The sequence below is a fragment of the Mastacembelus armatus genome, chromosome 12, assembly GCF_900324485.2.
Source record: "Mastacembelus armatus chromosome 12, fMasArm1.2, whole genome shotgun sequence".
In the NCBI taxonomy this organism is placed as follows: Eukaryota; Metazoa; Chordata; class Actinopteri; order Synbranchiformes; family Mastacembelidae; genus Mastacembelus; species Mastacembelus armatus.
The window spans coordinates 7,771,210-7,784,722 of NC_046644.1; the positions used below are offsets into that span (position 1 = coordinate 7,771,210).

Sequence of the window (13,513 nt, forward strand, 5' to 3'; positions counted from 1 at the left end):
AGTATAGTATAGTATAGAGTTATGCTTCAAAACAAAGAACAAAATCCAGTATTTTGAACAAAATATCTTTTAAGCAGCATCACTGTCAAGTTGATATGGGACTTTTTGCTACTCTATACTGTCACACTTTTGCCATTGTATATACAAGTCATCTCCTCCAGAGCATATTCAGTATAAACAGCTGTGTCTTTTCAGACATTCTTGGCATCCTTATTTTAGGCTGATTCGTCTGTGGCAGTGTCCGGCCATGACCGCTGACTAAACGGGGCGGATCAGAGGTTCTGAGGATTTGACCTGTTGAGAGCAGTAGTGAGGGAAGAACTGAAACACTGGGAACACAGGGAGGGAAAGGATAGGTTTGCTTATTAGTGAAATTACATCATATGAGTTTTGTAACTTGAAGTAGCAGGAAAGTGAAGAGGATGAGAGATGTTGACAGAGAAGGAAAGACAAGAAAGTGTTGATTTTTAGGAGTTGAACTTTAACTCAAGTTCTCAGAATTACTAATACAGCTTTCTTTCTATATTTATTTATTAACTTGAGCAGAAGTTGAAGCATGGACATCATTTTAATTTAGAGTTCAAGGACAAGCTCCATCCTGAGTGCACACTCTGTCCTCCACTATCTTATTTCAACAGATGGTCTTTGTTAAAAAGAGAGTGGGTACATTACCAGTTCTTTGTACACTGAATATACACAACATTGAAAACATCTGTTATTTTTCAGTGATATAAACCAGCTAAATCCAGAGTAAATATGTGATCAGTATTTAGTTCATCCATGTAGTGAGCTTCCTTCATTAAAGGGAGTTGTGGGAGAAATGAGAAGAGGGATTATTTTCAGATAGGTGAGACCAGGTTAAAGGGAAATCACCTCAGTATTATTATTTTATTTTCTTCTGTGGATCTGGGTGACTATATTAAGGAGTAAATGAGAGGGGGGAGGGTTAAAACAAAAACAAGTTAAAAGGAAAGGGGGATGGAAATGGATAGTAGCAGCACACGGGTGACGGAGCAACTGTTTATATGTGGATTCAGATCAGAGACATCCGGGTTGCTTTAAACTTTGCTTGAACTAATAGAAATAGAAAACAGGAGAGAAGAAAATGAAAGGGCAGATGAGGGGACTGGAGAAAAGAAGAAAAGAGAATAGATGGATAAGGGTTTAAAGGACATTGTGCTTGTTTTGTCTTTTATGAAAATATTTCACAATAACAAGGACCATAAGGCAGCTCTCGTCCCCACACTCGACCCAAGGTCCCTGCCTCTGTTTGACTATGTTTGAATGGGTGATGGAGCAAAGCTATTGTTAATGACTGAAACCCTGATATGAGGGTTAAAACCATAGTAGGAAACAATGTCAAAGTGTGTTTAAAATATCTGGCTTGTCCCTGCTTTATTAAGGTGCTTCCTGTATCAAATCTTGTGTCTGTGCCATAACCTTACATCCTTTTACCTAGAAGCTTTATTTTTGAGTGAGTCTGCAAAATATGTATGTGTATTTTCCCCTCACAGTTTCCATTGCCAATATTATGTCTGAACAAATGGATAACATCTGAATGAAGGTTTCACTATGGCTCATGCTCTGCCCCATGATTTAGCAAAAATGAGAGCCTCTCTGGATCCGACCTTGTGAGAAGTTCGTGTTAAGGCCTTGAGAGGAGGCTGGTTACAGTGGTCACATCTGGCCTTTACACAAACCCGCTTGATGCAAACCAACTGTCTCTCATTATCACTTGTTTTCCCTATTTTTACTGTTAGTATGTGTCCATGCCAGAACATGAAAAATATGATGTTGCTGATGTGCACAGCTGAGATGTCAACCATTCCTTTTTACTTATTCACTGCACTTTACCAATGTGAGTAAACAATTTCTCTCATTGTAAAAATGTCCAAAACAACAAATAAATACTCATTGCCATGTTGTTGTTACTGTTTACTGCAGTGACCACTGAATAAATCTTCCTCACTCCAGTTTCATGCGCATTACTTCCTTGACTATCTCTGTCAACCTTTCCCAATTCTATTTCTTTCCCATGAAAGTGTTCTTCCTTGGAGCCTTTGGTTCCTTTGGTGTTTGCTTAGATTTTCGGTTTATCCTCCAGGTTTTTTCCGTACTTTGAGTCAAATTGTAAACAGTACTCTCCCTTCTCTTTGGCTTCATCATGCAGACTTTTTTTTATTATTATTAATTTATTGTGGTCAAACTAAATTGTTTTCAGTTCACAAAGACATGCTAACCAACCAACCAACCAACAACAACACCCTCTTTAACCTATTATGCTGCCTTTAAATGCAGACATGGTCTTGAGTCATCCTAATAGAGCATATTTTACAATAACCACTGGCTCACAGGACATTATTCACTTATTACATGGGTCATTATCAGAGACATCATTCATCTGAGAGGGGATTTAAATCCTAAAAACCGAGATGTACTTAATATTGTTTTGACTCACGCTGTCACCAGTTAATTAGACTGAAAGATTAAAGGCTTGAAACTTGAAAGCAGTTTCAACCGCAAGACCATGAGACTTGAGGAGGCCTTCAAGAAAGATATATAATTTTAAGGGGCGCATTAATAATGAGCATGATCAGTGTCATTTTATTTGTTTTATTTCAAATAAAAGCAGAAACAGCCAATAAAAGCCAGCTCAGCCCAGCAGAACACATAAAAGTGAGTCTTTCTGTGCCATCCGATTCAGCTTTGCTCAACTGGCCCACGCCTCAAAACCACAACAAAGACCCAGCAATAATAAAATAGTCATGCACTTTTCCAGCACTTGTCAAATGTCAGTTGCTAAATGTTAATTTACAGCTGCAGCTCGTAAAACTGTCTTCAATCAGGTCGCTGATGATTACACTTGATTTTTAAAAAAAGCCAAACCTTGCTCATGTTCAGTCACTGTGTTTACATTCGGTTCAGCCTGAACATGTTTAACCTAGTGTATAGCTAATTGCAAAAACTGGAGCAGGGGCAAACATGTAACATGGTCTACGTTTGTTTCAGCTGTAATCATTGTTTCATTATGAAAAGCTCAGGTCGTCTGCTAAGCCGAGCCCTACACCATGCCAGCCTAGCCGAGCTGACCAGCTACGATACAAAACCCAGGCAGAATGTGACAGCGTCTACACCACCTGATTCCCTGAGGATGTGCAGCATGTAATGTATATTTGAACTTCTAAAACATGTATTGTATTTCTAAGGTTTAAAACTGTGTCAGTATTTGATAAGGTACCCATCTCATATGTCCTGATCCTAAAAACACAGTCGGGTCTTTGTTGGCTTATGAGATGTCCAGTTTTCCTCATTTTTGTGCCTCTTTTTTTTTCACATCCAATGCTTTTGTATGGCAGGATCAAAATAGATGAAACACTGTATACAGCTGTTAAAGTTGTTTAAAACTTCTGAGTTCCATGAGTTGAAAAAATACAGGGATAAATGTCAGATGGTTCCCACGTTAGACTGTGAGTTCTGTTTATGCTTGTGCACAGTTCACTGTGGAAGTGTCTGTATGGAAAATCATCATATTAGGAAGGGAAATAGATGTAGAGGGAATAGTTCATCTGAACAACAGCCTGCAGAGAGGATATGCCAGAGTGTAGGAAGGATATAGATTTAGTCACATTTACACTATAAGCGGATAAACACCTTCTCCTTTTCCCTGCAGGATGGTGGAAACAGGTGATCTCTGTGCTACACATGTGGGAAATGCAACCTGCACCCTCTCCAAGTGTTTACAGAAGGTAAACTGCACCTTCCACTGGAATAAACAATGCTCTCCATGCTCGCATTTCTTTTAATATCAGTTGCTGACTGTTGATCTTTAGATCATCACTTTTACTTATTCATAGACACACACATTTAGAAGAAAGATCATGCAAAAGGCCTTTTTCTTAAAAAATTAATAACTCACTAAGCACAAGATATCTCTAGAATAAAATAATGTAATGCAATCCATACCGTTCTTATCTTTACAATACTTCAGCAACATATTTCACAACATATGCTAAAAAAAAAGACTTACTTAGTGCCCACCTATGAAAACCTCACTTACCTCTCTGTATGCCGAAACTTGAAGTGACCAGAACCAGCAGAAAAAGAATACTGAAGCCTGAAAACTTCATCCTCACTGTCCACTGTTTGTTCTGACAAATCTTTTGGACAGCTTTGCAGAATAAGCTGGTGGTTAGATTCCAATGGCAGACAGGGAGATGTTCTCGTTGCTTCACTTGATGTGTTTCTTCAGTTAGTGCGGCTGCATGTGTCAGCCATGAGCTCTGTGCACGGAACAGCTCAGTCACTGTGTCTGTGTGTGTTTTAACTTTGTGATGGACAGTGGCAGCTGCTAACTGTCCTCATGTACAGTCACTCAGGTTTTGCAGCTAAACTCTAAGCTCCAAAGGCTCCAGTGCTAGAGAGTTCTCCATAGCCGCAGTAATCAAAAACAGTATCTACCCATTGTTTATTCAGAGCTGCAAAACAAGCTGCATTTAAGTTTCAGCTCTTTAGTGAACTCTTCAGTTGGCGAAGTCACTTTTGTGTCAGTGAAACTACAGAAATGTAGAAATTAAAACAAATCTATTAGTGCTGTATATTATAATACAACTCAAATCTGCCATTTTATTAGCAAACTGCAGGTTTTTGTTGCCACACACACCTGATCCTGTTTGTTCCCAATGTACACTAACATAGGGCACAAAAAAGGACAAACAGGCATAACTGCAGCAAATAGTCACCTCCACTTATAAGTATAAAATAACTGAAATCACCAGTTAAATTTAATCAGCAGTTTACAGTGTCTATATCATGATTAATAAGTAGTTCAATACGCAACTGTGTAACACAGAACATTTAAGCATATTTTCTCTAAGCAAATGTACCCACTTAAAGGCATGTCTTACTATTACTAGTGTACATATATATATATATATATATATATTCTGTACAGTAAACACACACATAGTCAAGGAGGCAGCCTTTGTGCCCACCTGTTGCCTGCTAGCATGTATGTCCTGTGTTATTTTAGGAAAGGAATGGCATTTCAGTTCATTTGCTCCTTATCCATTCTGCTTTGGATAGAGTCAGCTATTGTACTCATTATTGTTGAGGGAAAACTTTCTTTCTGTTTTTAAATAGCTATAATCGTTGTCCTAGCAAAATGTAGGTTTTGTGGTCATTGTGTTATAGACAAAATAACACACGTATGTGCCATAACTCAAAGCAGCCCAGTGGCAGTGTGTGCTTCTAGCTTTCCTTGCAGTGATGACGTTGCACACCACTAGATGATGCTGTCATGCAGAGCAATATGTACTTCCTGTCAATATGAGCAAGCAATGATTATATTTTATGAAGGCAACTGTTAAAACATTTCAGACACGTAAAAAGGAACCAATATTAGAGGAGGTGAATAAAATAGAAATACATTACAGTGTAAAACTGCTGCTTTTGACTCAGCAGTACAGGATCACAGACAACTTTTGTGCTGATGCTCTGACTCCCTCTGCTGACAGAATCACAATAATAAACTCAGTCCTGAGTAAAATGAGTTTTGAAAACTCATTTCAAAGTGATCTTTAAAATTATTAGGTGTTTTGATGATAAAACAGATGAATAATTTGACAACTGAGTTCCCAAAATGAAAGTAGTATCAGGTGACACTGATATTGCTGCAATTATATTTCAAGACAATGACCCTGAGTGTGAATAACCCATGATAATAACTTCTGATTTACTGGAGTTTAACTGACGTCCTGATTTTACCAGACCATAACTTCTGTAAAAATAAAGCCGTTTTAAAACTTTGGCTTTAGGGCTATCAAAGTGAAGATCTGTTCAATCTGCTATTTATTCCTCGTGCAAAAGGGAGTCAAATATCTCTTTAAAACACACCTACTTGTCTAGTCATGCCCAAAGGACTAACTAACCGCAACACCTGTCCCTTTGTGCCATTAGTGACCGTATGTTTTTCATCTGCGTCAAAATGCAGTGTGTGACAGTCATGATCAGTGTGTGTGTGTGTGTGTGTGTGTGTGTGGTGCCGTTTACTCCAATTACCACTGAATGTCTGTCATCAGGAACCCTTCCTGGATTATTGTGGTTTTTATTTTACTGTAGCTGATTGAAAGGTTTCATTGAAGGGACTGAATTGTGTCTAATTAGGAGCTGCCACATATCAACATACCCCAAGCTTTTGCTGAGGAAAGACAATGAAACTTTAACATGAAGCTTTCAACGCTGTTGTGGGTAGTTCTATCATTTTCTTTCATTTTCTCTCTCTCTCTCTCTCTCTCTCTCTCTCTCTCTCTCTCTACACACACACATGCACAGACAACATGTACACACAAAAGTCAAGTCATATCTGGTGTCAGTCAGCCCCTCCTCCTCAACAGTGTCTCAACGTGTCCTGCAATAATTAACCAGCTGCCTCAGCGTGCCACACAAACACTCATCTCCTACCACATACACTGTACCTCGGACCAATGAACAAACACACACACACAAAGGTGCCAAGAGCTTAGACATGGAGTGAACCAACTTCATTTGTTCAGGAGTGAAAGACTGGCGGGTCAGGTAGGACTGAATGTATCTTCGATCATTACGTTTTATGCCTGGAGTGTGTTAAAGTATGCTGCTGAACTAGAACCGGGAGAACCGAGGAGTTTTTTCATTCACAAAATGAAAGTGTATGAATACATTAATACAAATTTCACATAGGTTCAAATGTTATTTTTCCATAAAAAAAAAAAGACGACCGTTAGATTGAATTAATATAAATATCAAGCACATTTTGCTTTTTACTGACTGTAGTTTTTAATTATATAACCCAAACATTACTATTACAACAGAATTAATGCTACTAAAGATGCACAGATCTCGAGGAGAATAAATTTGATCTTAAATGTTATGTTATAATGTACTACATTTTTTATATATAAAAACGAAAGTCTGTATGTGTATGCTGAAGAGCAAAGGTCACATGCTACGATAGCACAAAGACAGAAGAAATGTGTAGTAAGAGAAAGACTGAGAGGAGGAGTGAAATACAGGAAGGCAGTAAAGGGAGAAACTGGGTGTGTCATTGTGTGAGTTGGCTTTTTTCCCACTGGCTACGTTTTTCCGGCTCACAGCTGACAGTGAAAAAGCTTGTTTTATTCGCTGACCCCTTTTCCTATCATATAATCGGCATTCATGTAGTGCCTCTCTGAATGTTGCATTATCTATTTACCTTTATTTACCATATAATAACATTACAGTTTTAATCCACAAATTGCATCTTGCACAGCCTTTTGTTTTGATGCTCTACATTTAGGAAGATTCCTGGAAAATATCTCAAAAAGGCAAAAGTTTTCTCTGCCAAATGAACAAAAAAAAAAGAAAAAAAAAATGTTTGGTCCTATTCGTTATTGCAACCAGGGTTGCTTTGATTCATTCATGCTTTCACTTTGGAATTTGTTTTCCTGGCAGTTGTCACTGTCCTAAGAAAACCTTAAACTCATGTGGGAATACCTCAGTAGACGTGAAGTGGAACAGTATCTTGTGCTTTGTTGAATAGGGGGATGAGAACATGGAACATCAGTGTAGTCGTTTTGTAAGAAGTTGTTGCGTTTACGGACATGTTTCTTTTGAAACTGGTTAAAAATCCTTGTTATCCTCATATGAGGGACCCCTGGCTTTCAGGCTTAGCTCAGCTATGTCCTCTTTTTTAAGGCCAACTCCACTTGTTCCTGTTAACAGGACGGTGCCTGTGACTTAGGTTATCGACATTATGAACCCAATTATTGACTTTGTATTGTTGACCATGTACTAGTAGTATAATACCTTCATAGTATTATAGTAGCTTTACTTGACTTTGATTTAAAAGTTGCACACACTCACAGACACACACATACACAGGTTGGATGTATTTGCTTAAGGGGACCTTCAAAGCCCACATGTTGAAGCTTGTAAGACAGACAGTGCTGTGCTCACATCACTTTAATTCAGAAACAAGGGGTAAGACATGGATCTTTGGAACATGGTGTAGAAAAACACAAACATAATGGTTTTCTTTCATAGGTATTTCTGCAGCATGTAGACTTTTTTTAACCTTTGATGACCTTAAATTACATAAGAGTATTTACAGTATGCCCTTCTTCTTCAACCCTGCATGTGATACTATGCCTTTCTCTCCCTCAGTTAAGTAGAAAATAAACAGAAGAAAAATAATGCTGCTCTTCTTTTCATGTTAGTAACAGTTGTCTGTCTTTTTTTCTTGCCGCTTTCATGTGTTTAATGTGTGTTAATTTTGCTGAAGTATAATTTCATTGAGCTTCATCTTAGCAATATTTCCCTGCTTGCCATGTCCTAATGGTGCACACCACTGAGTTGGAGTTAAAAACAAAGTGAAATGGATCAGCCAATGGGTGCTGTTCAGTCAGAGAATTCACCTTTAATTTTCCTCACAGCAGACACAATTTGAGGGACTTTGCACCACCTGGTGGCTGAAAGGGGAACTGCCGGTTGAGTTTTAAGAGACCGGGAGAAGATTAAAAACACTAGATGAGTACCGTAACACCTCCTTCAGGGCACCGCAAATGCACTGCAGTAAAAAACACTGATACTTTGCCTTTATCTGTATACTGACTGCTATAATTTAGAGATATTTAGGCTGCTTCTACATTTTTTTGTCTTTCACCTTTAAAACCTTTGTTGTTGGTGTGAAATGTTGTGATCTTCAGCACAAGAGTGATGTGTCAGAACAGGGAGTGTTGGGGCTGACAGGTGCTGAATACCTGAGATACCAGCAAACACGCTGAGGCAGAGAGAGAAGGGAAGCATGAAAGAAAGGAATAATAGGACAGAGTGCTGCTGTCAGATTGTTCTGTGTTGTCTATAACAACATAAGAACTAAAAAAAAAAAAAAACAAAATCAGACATTTAAAAAAGAAGAAGCAGAACGGCCATTTCAGCAGTGTCTGTTCATAGGCACAGGCTTCAGTGTTTCTGACCAGAGAATAAACAAATGGTTGGGTCTACACTGTCATCACTGGTTACTGGGTGGAGTACTGTTATTAAATCTCCTGGAGGCAAGCGTAAAAAAAAGAAAGTAAAAGAGTAAAGGCACACTAGAAAGAAAGGGAGAGGGAGATAAATATAACACAAAAACTTCAGAGAGAGAGAGAGAGAGAGAGAGACTGAAAAGAGATATTTAAAGCACAGAAGGAAGAAAAGGGCACAGACAAAGATACAGAATCAAGAGGAAAGTACTGATTTCCCATGTTAGAGAAGGTAAGATTCTAATTATGTTGTGCATTTTTAGCAAGTGTGGCACCATGTTTGTTGTACAGCTGCTGTGTAATTCGGTGTGCCTTCCTTGACATAATGCTGGTTTGGTATGTGTTTACAAGTAACATACAAACGCTGAAGAACCGTTCAACAAGTCGACAGCCTTTACTGTTCAACTCCTGGCTTCACGTTTAAGATTTACCCCTGATTACTGTACTTCTGTGCCCACATGGTGTGATTACAGAAGATGTTGTTATGTCTGATTTCTTCATTTGTGTTTATTTTTTTATTTATTTATTTTTATCTCTGCAGTAGGTGATGCAACCAGAGATGAATAAATCAGCTCTGCTCCCAGTGATCCATGCAGGAGAGGGGAGGAAACTCTCCAGGTTTGTCATATGTCACATGTAGAGAATATTTATCTATAGAAATATGTTTGCTGTTGTGTGCTCGAAGGTACACCAATGCATTGAAAAGTAGAGAAGGATCGAAAGTGAAAGTCTGAGGCCACTGACAAATATAATATATTCATGGTGGAGCTAGTTGTGACTACTTTATGAGTAGTTTAGTCCAGTATTTCCCACCAGTGTAAAATACTGGATAATATTACCTCTTTGGGCCTATAAAAGTCATTTAACTGAAACCAAACAAGAAATCTGGAGGGGATAACAATATTTGATGGAGCTGCTAACAGCCCATAGATTTTTAAAATGTGACAAAGAGCTCCAACCAGATACTGATTTTTATAGAGAGTAACGATTAAGTCTTTAATAGTGTGTTGTATTTTATAAGCTTCTTGTATTTTGGTCATTCACTGCTGTTGTTTTCATTTTAGAGCAGAGTTTCTCTCACTGCTGAACACCTACAACTGCTTCCTTAAGGACCAGACTCAGCTGCACCTCAGTTACTCTCTGGTATTATTTCCTTTATTATTATTTATTTATCAAGCATTTCTTTTATTTATTATATCTATTGATAATTTCTCAACTCTGTTCTTGCATTTTTAGATATTTAAAATAACATTGCGGTGTCATAACTTATGAGAACATTATTAATTAGTAATTAATAATGCTCTCAGCTCTTTCCTCCTGCATTGTTGAAATACATGTGACATCTCATTTATTTGATTTTATACACCTACTAATGAGCTTAGGTTCAACTGGTATGGTTAGTGAGATCTCTATCTGTAATTGTATATCGGTTTCTGTGTATCTGTGTCTGTAACAGGGGGCTGATGGAGAGGTGGTAGTGGAAGGCTTCCTGAATATCTCCTGGGGGGTACGGAGACTCATCAGGCTGAAAATTCAGGACGACAAACAAATGCTTCCCTTTGTTTCCCAGACCCCACCTGACCCCACCAGTCCAGTCAGCCCTCTTGGAAACAAGAGGTTGTTTCCAGTCTAATGTTATTAAATGTCAACAGTGCAGAACAAAATGTGAAAAAGTTTGAAGCTTTTGCATTCATAATCCCAAATGTATCTGGTTTTATCATCTCCTATTCAACATCATGCTCATATTTGTTTGACCCTTAAGACTGAATATCGTAAATTTCTGCTACCAATTAGTGTAGTAAGATCACACTTCTAATAGCAATAAATGTGTTGGGAGCAGGCGTGCGAGTGAAAATTTGAACATAGATAGATTAACTAAAAATTTCTTAATTTTAATTCCCACATTTTGCTCCCTCTCTCGGCAGGGGTATGACACGATGGGGAGAATACGTTGACCTGCACCAGATAGATGAGATGTCTGAGACAGCACAGGAAGCAGAAGTCAATAATCCATTACCAGGTTGTTTTCAAGATCTTTTTCCAAAACAACTTGACAATACTGTCATTTTTGCATTGGTTTGCACTGAATTTTACAGATAGTTTCAAGAATCTAAAATCTTAAATGAAGCCAAATTAAAAGCAATTTACACACTGTGACCTAAGCTTATTGTTACTTTTCATGGATTTATTTGTCTGATAGTATGATTAGTTATTCACAATGTACTATGTAGAGCATGACACATTTTATTAACTGATTTCTGCATTCTCCAAAGGCCCAGTTGTTTATGAGACCACCACACTGCGTCCTGTGAGAAAGAAGAACCCAGAGCTGGAGGCGGAGTCCAACCTGTTTCGCTGTATGAGTGACGCCTCTTTGATCAAGAGGAGGGAAAAGGGCAAGTCGGCAGCCCAAAGAGAAAAAGAAAGACAACATCGCTTTTCTATCAATGGGCACTTCTATAATTATAAGGTGGGCTTTTGCTCAACATCCCATTATATTTTTTTTCCTCACCTCTTTTACAGTATCATTATCTCCCTGTCAAGTTGAGTTCTCCCTTTCAATATAATCCACCCTCACACTAATTTTCTACTGTTTTCTATAGACCTCTATTTTCACACCATCCTTTGGCACACCAACTAAAGTTCGTATCTCTAGCAGGATGATTACAAACCAGGTCATTAAAGAGCTGCTTAACAAGTTTAAGGTAAGTTTTGCACACATTGTTCGAGTTAATCACAGTGATGAATAAAAAGGCACAGGCTTCATGAGGCATTGCATTGTTTCATGTCTACTATAAATTGGCTTTATCCCACAACTTGATGCTCAATGTATTTAACGTGTCCTGCATGTGATCCTGCAGATAGAGAACGAGCCCCAGGAGTTTGCTCTGTACTGCGTTCACCAGAGTGGTGGTACGGTTTGCCTGCATACCCAAAGTTACATAGAAATTAAAAGGCAACGTAAGACAACAAAATGCTTCACTGATGTGCATGTGTTTTTGTCCAGAGAAGAAAAAGCTCAGTAACATAGACCGCCCCTTATGGGAGCGCATACTGCAGGGGCCCTCCGATGACATTATGAAGATCTTTCTGATGGATGTGGACGAAGAGGAAGTCAGCAATGATGTGAGTGTACTAGTGCCATCCACAAGGGGCTAAAACATAAAACAAGGCAAAAGTTATATCTAAACCAGAAGTTTAGAGGTAATGAAAACTGAGACAAAGATTTAAATGAAACAGAAAACCATATCACCCAAATGCAGATGTCCTAGTGAGGTTTACAAACATTACATTTGCAATTTTAGTGTGAAAGCACAGGTATTTTTTTTTATTGTCTGTATTTTGTATTTTGGTCAAGTTTCATGTGTTTCATAATGCCTAATACTGTTCTACAATATTAATGTTATCCTATTAACAATGAAATTGACTTTATTTTACATCTCCTACATGTCAGGTAGCGCAGTATCTAAATTTGGAACTCCCGATCCTGGAGCAGATTCTACAGAAACTTGGAGAGGAGGAGAACAGAGAGATACAGAATGTCATGAACAAGTATGTATATGAACTTATCCATTTAAATACCTACTAAAATGATGCCAGTAAGTTATCATTTTAAAGCGAGTTTTCATCTACAAACACGAAGTTATGTTAAAGTTCACTACTGTTTTTTGCACAACTTCTGTGTCCTACACAGAATTGATGTGGAAACTACTGGAACTGGATTCATTTTTGTGAAAACAATTTGTAGTGGCGTTTCCAGGCCAGATGATGGCGCCAATATTCCAAACTTCCTTTGTTTTGATGCTTGCTCACGTTGTTTGTATTTGTGTGTCAGGTACCACCACCAGCACAGACTCTTATCCCATATGCTGAACCATAAAATATCACCTCACATTGAGACCAGTGTCTGACAACGTCTGCTCCACAGACCCAGGACAGTTAGGGAGTGCAGCACCACTTAAAGGAATAAAGACAAGCTGTGAGGAGAACTTTGTAAAAAGCTGTAACTAAAGATGCAGCAGTCTGGAAGTGAAACAAAGGTCAAGTTTTTTGGAAAATTCCACACACTGATTTCAACAACAAAGAAGGAACAACAAACCATGAACTTTTTAAAGTCTTACACTTACAAACAGGGTCACTTAATATAATGTTTAGCTTTTATTTTTGATGCTGTAAATAATTGTAAATCTATGTTCTATGTTCATGAATAAATGCAAGTACATGACTACTGTGTTGTGCTTTCTGTTTGTGAAGATTGTTGTATTTATTTTGTTGTATTGTTGTAGTGTGATGTCGCCTTGACAGACACACAGTTACTGTTTACCTCAAGAACCTCGCTGAAAGTCTTGAAAAATCTTAAAAGACAACTTCACAGATTTTACACATTAATTGTGAGGAATAACCACCATTTTTTCCATAATATTTTTAATATTTTTAATAATTTAATAATTATCTCAGTGGTATAGAAGTGTAAG

General features: G+C 38.0%; 2 protein-coding genes across 4 annotated transcripts in view; one reads left to right on the forward strand and one right to left on the reverse strand.

The window, feature by feature from the left end:
* musk (muscle, skeletal, receptor tyrosine kinase) overlaps nt 1–4,373 on the reverse strand; it is a 24,362-nt gene extending 19,989 nt beyond the window's left edge. The window contains exon 1 of the mRNA XM_026297114.2: nt 4,058–4,373. Within this exon, the coding sequence (XP_026152899.1) occupies nt 4,058–4,127 (70 nt within the window). The 5' untranslated portion in view covers nt 4,128–4,373. The remainder of the gene's footprint in view (nt 1–4,057) is intronic.
* On the forward strand, nt 3,017–13,263 carry rassf6 (Ras association domain family member 6). 3 transcript variants are annotated; one of them, XM_026297116.1, is made up of 12 exons: nt 3,017–3,162; nt 3,671–3,746; nt 9,580–9,656; nt 10,103–10,181; nt 10,495–10,655; nt 10,964–11,058; nt 11,312–11,508; nt 11,642–11,743; nt 11,900–11,951; nt 12,046–12,164; nt 12,493–12,590; nt 12,874–13,263. In XM_026297116.1, exons 3-12 carry the CDS (start codon nt 9,586–9,588, stop codon nt 12,947–12,949), a joined length of 1,050 nt encoding a protein of 349 aa, XP_026152901.1. In that variant the 5' UTR covers nt 3,017–3,162; nt 3,671–3,746; nt 9,580–9,585; the 3' UTR covers nt 12,950–13,263. The 3 variants fall into 3 exon arrangements, with proteins under 3 accessions (XP_026152901.1, XP_026152900.1, XP_026152902.1); XM_026297115.1 differs by lacking the exons at nt 3,017–3,162; nt 3,671–3,746 and adding an exon at nt 6,416–6,573; XM_026297117.1 differs by lacking the exons at nt 3,017–3,162; nt 3,671–3,746 and adding an exon at nt 6,594–9,270.
* The last annotated feature ends 250 nt before the right edge of the window (nt 13,264–13,513 follow it).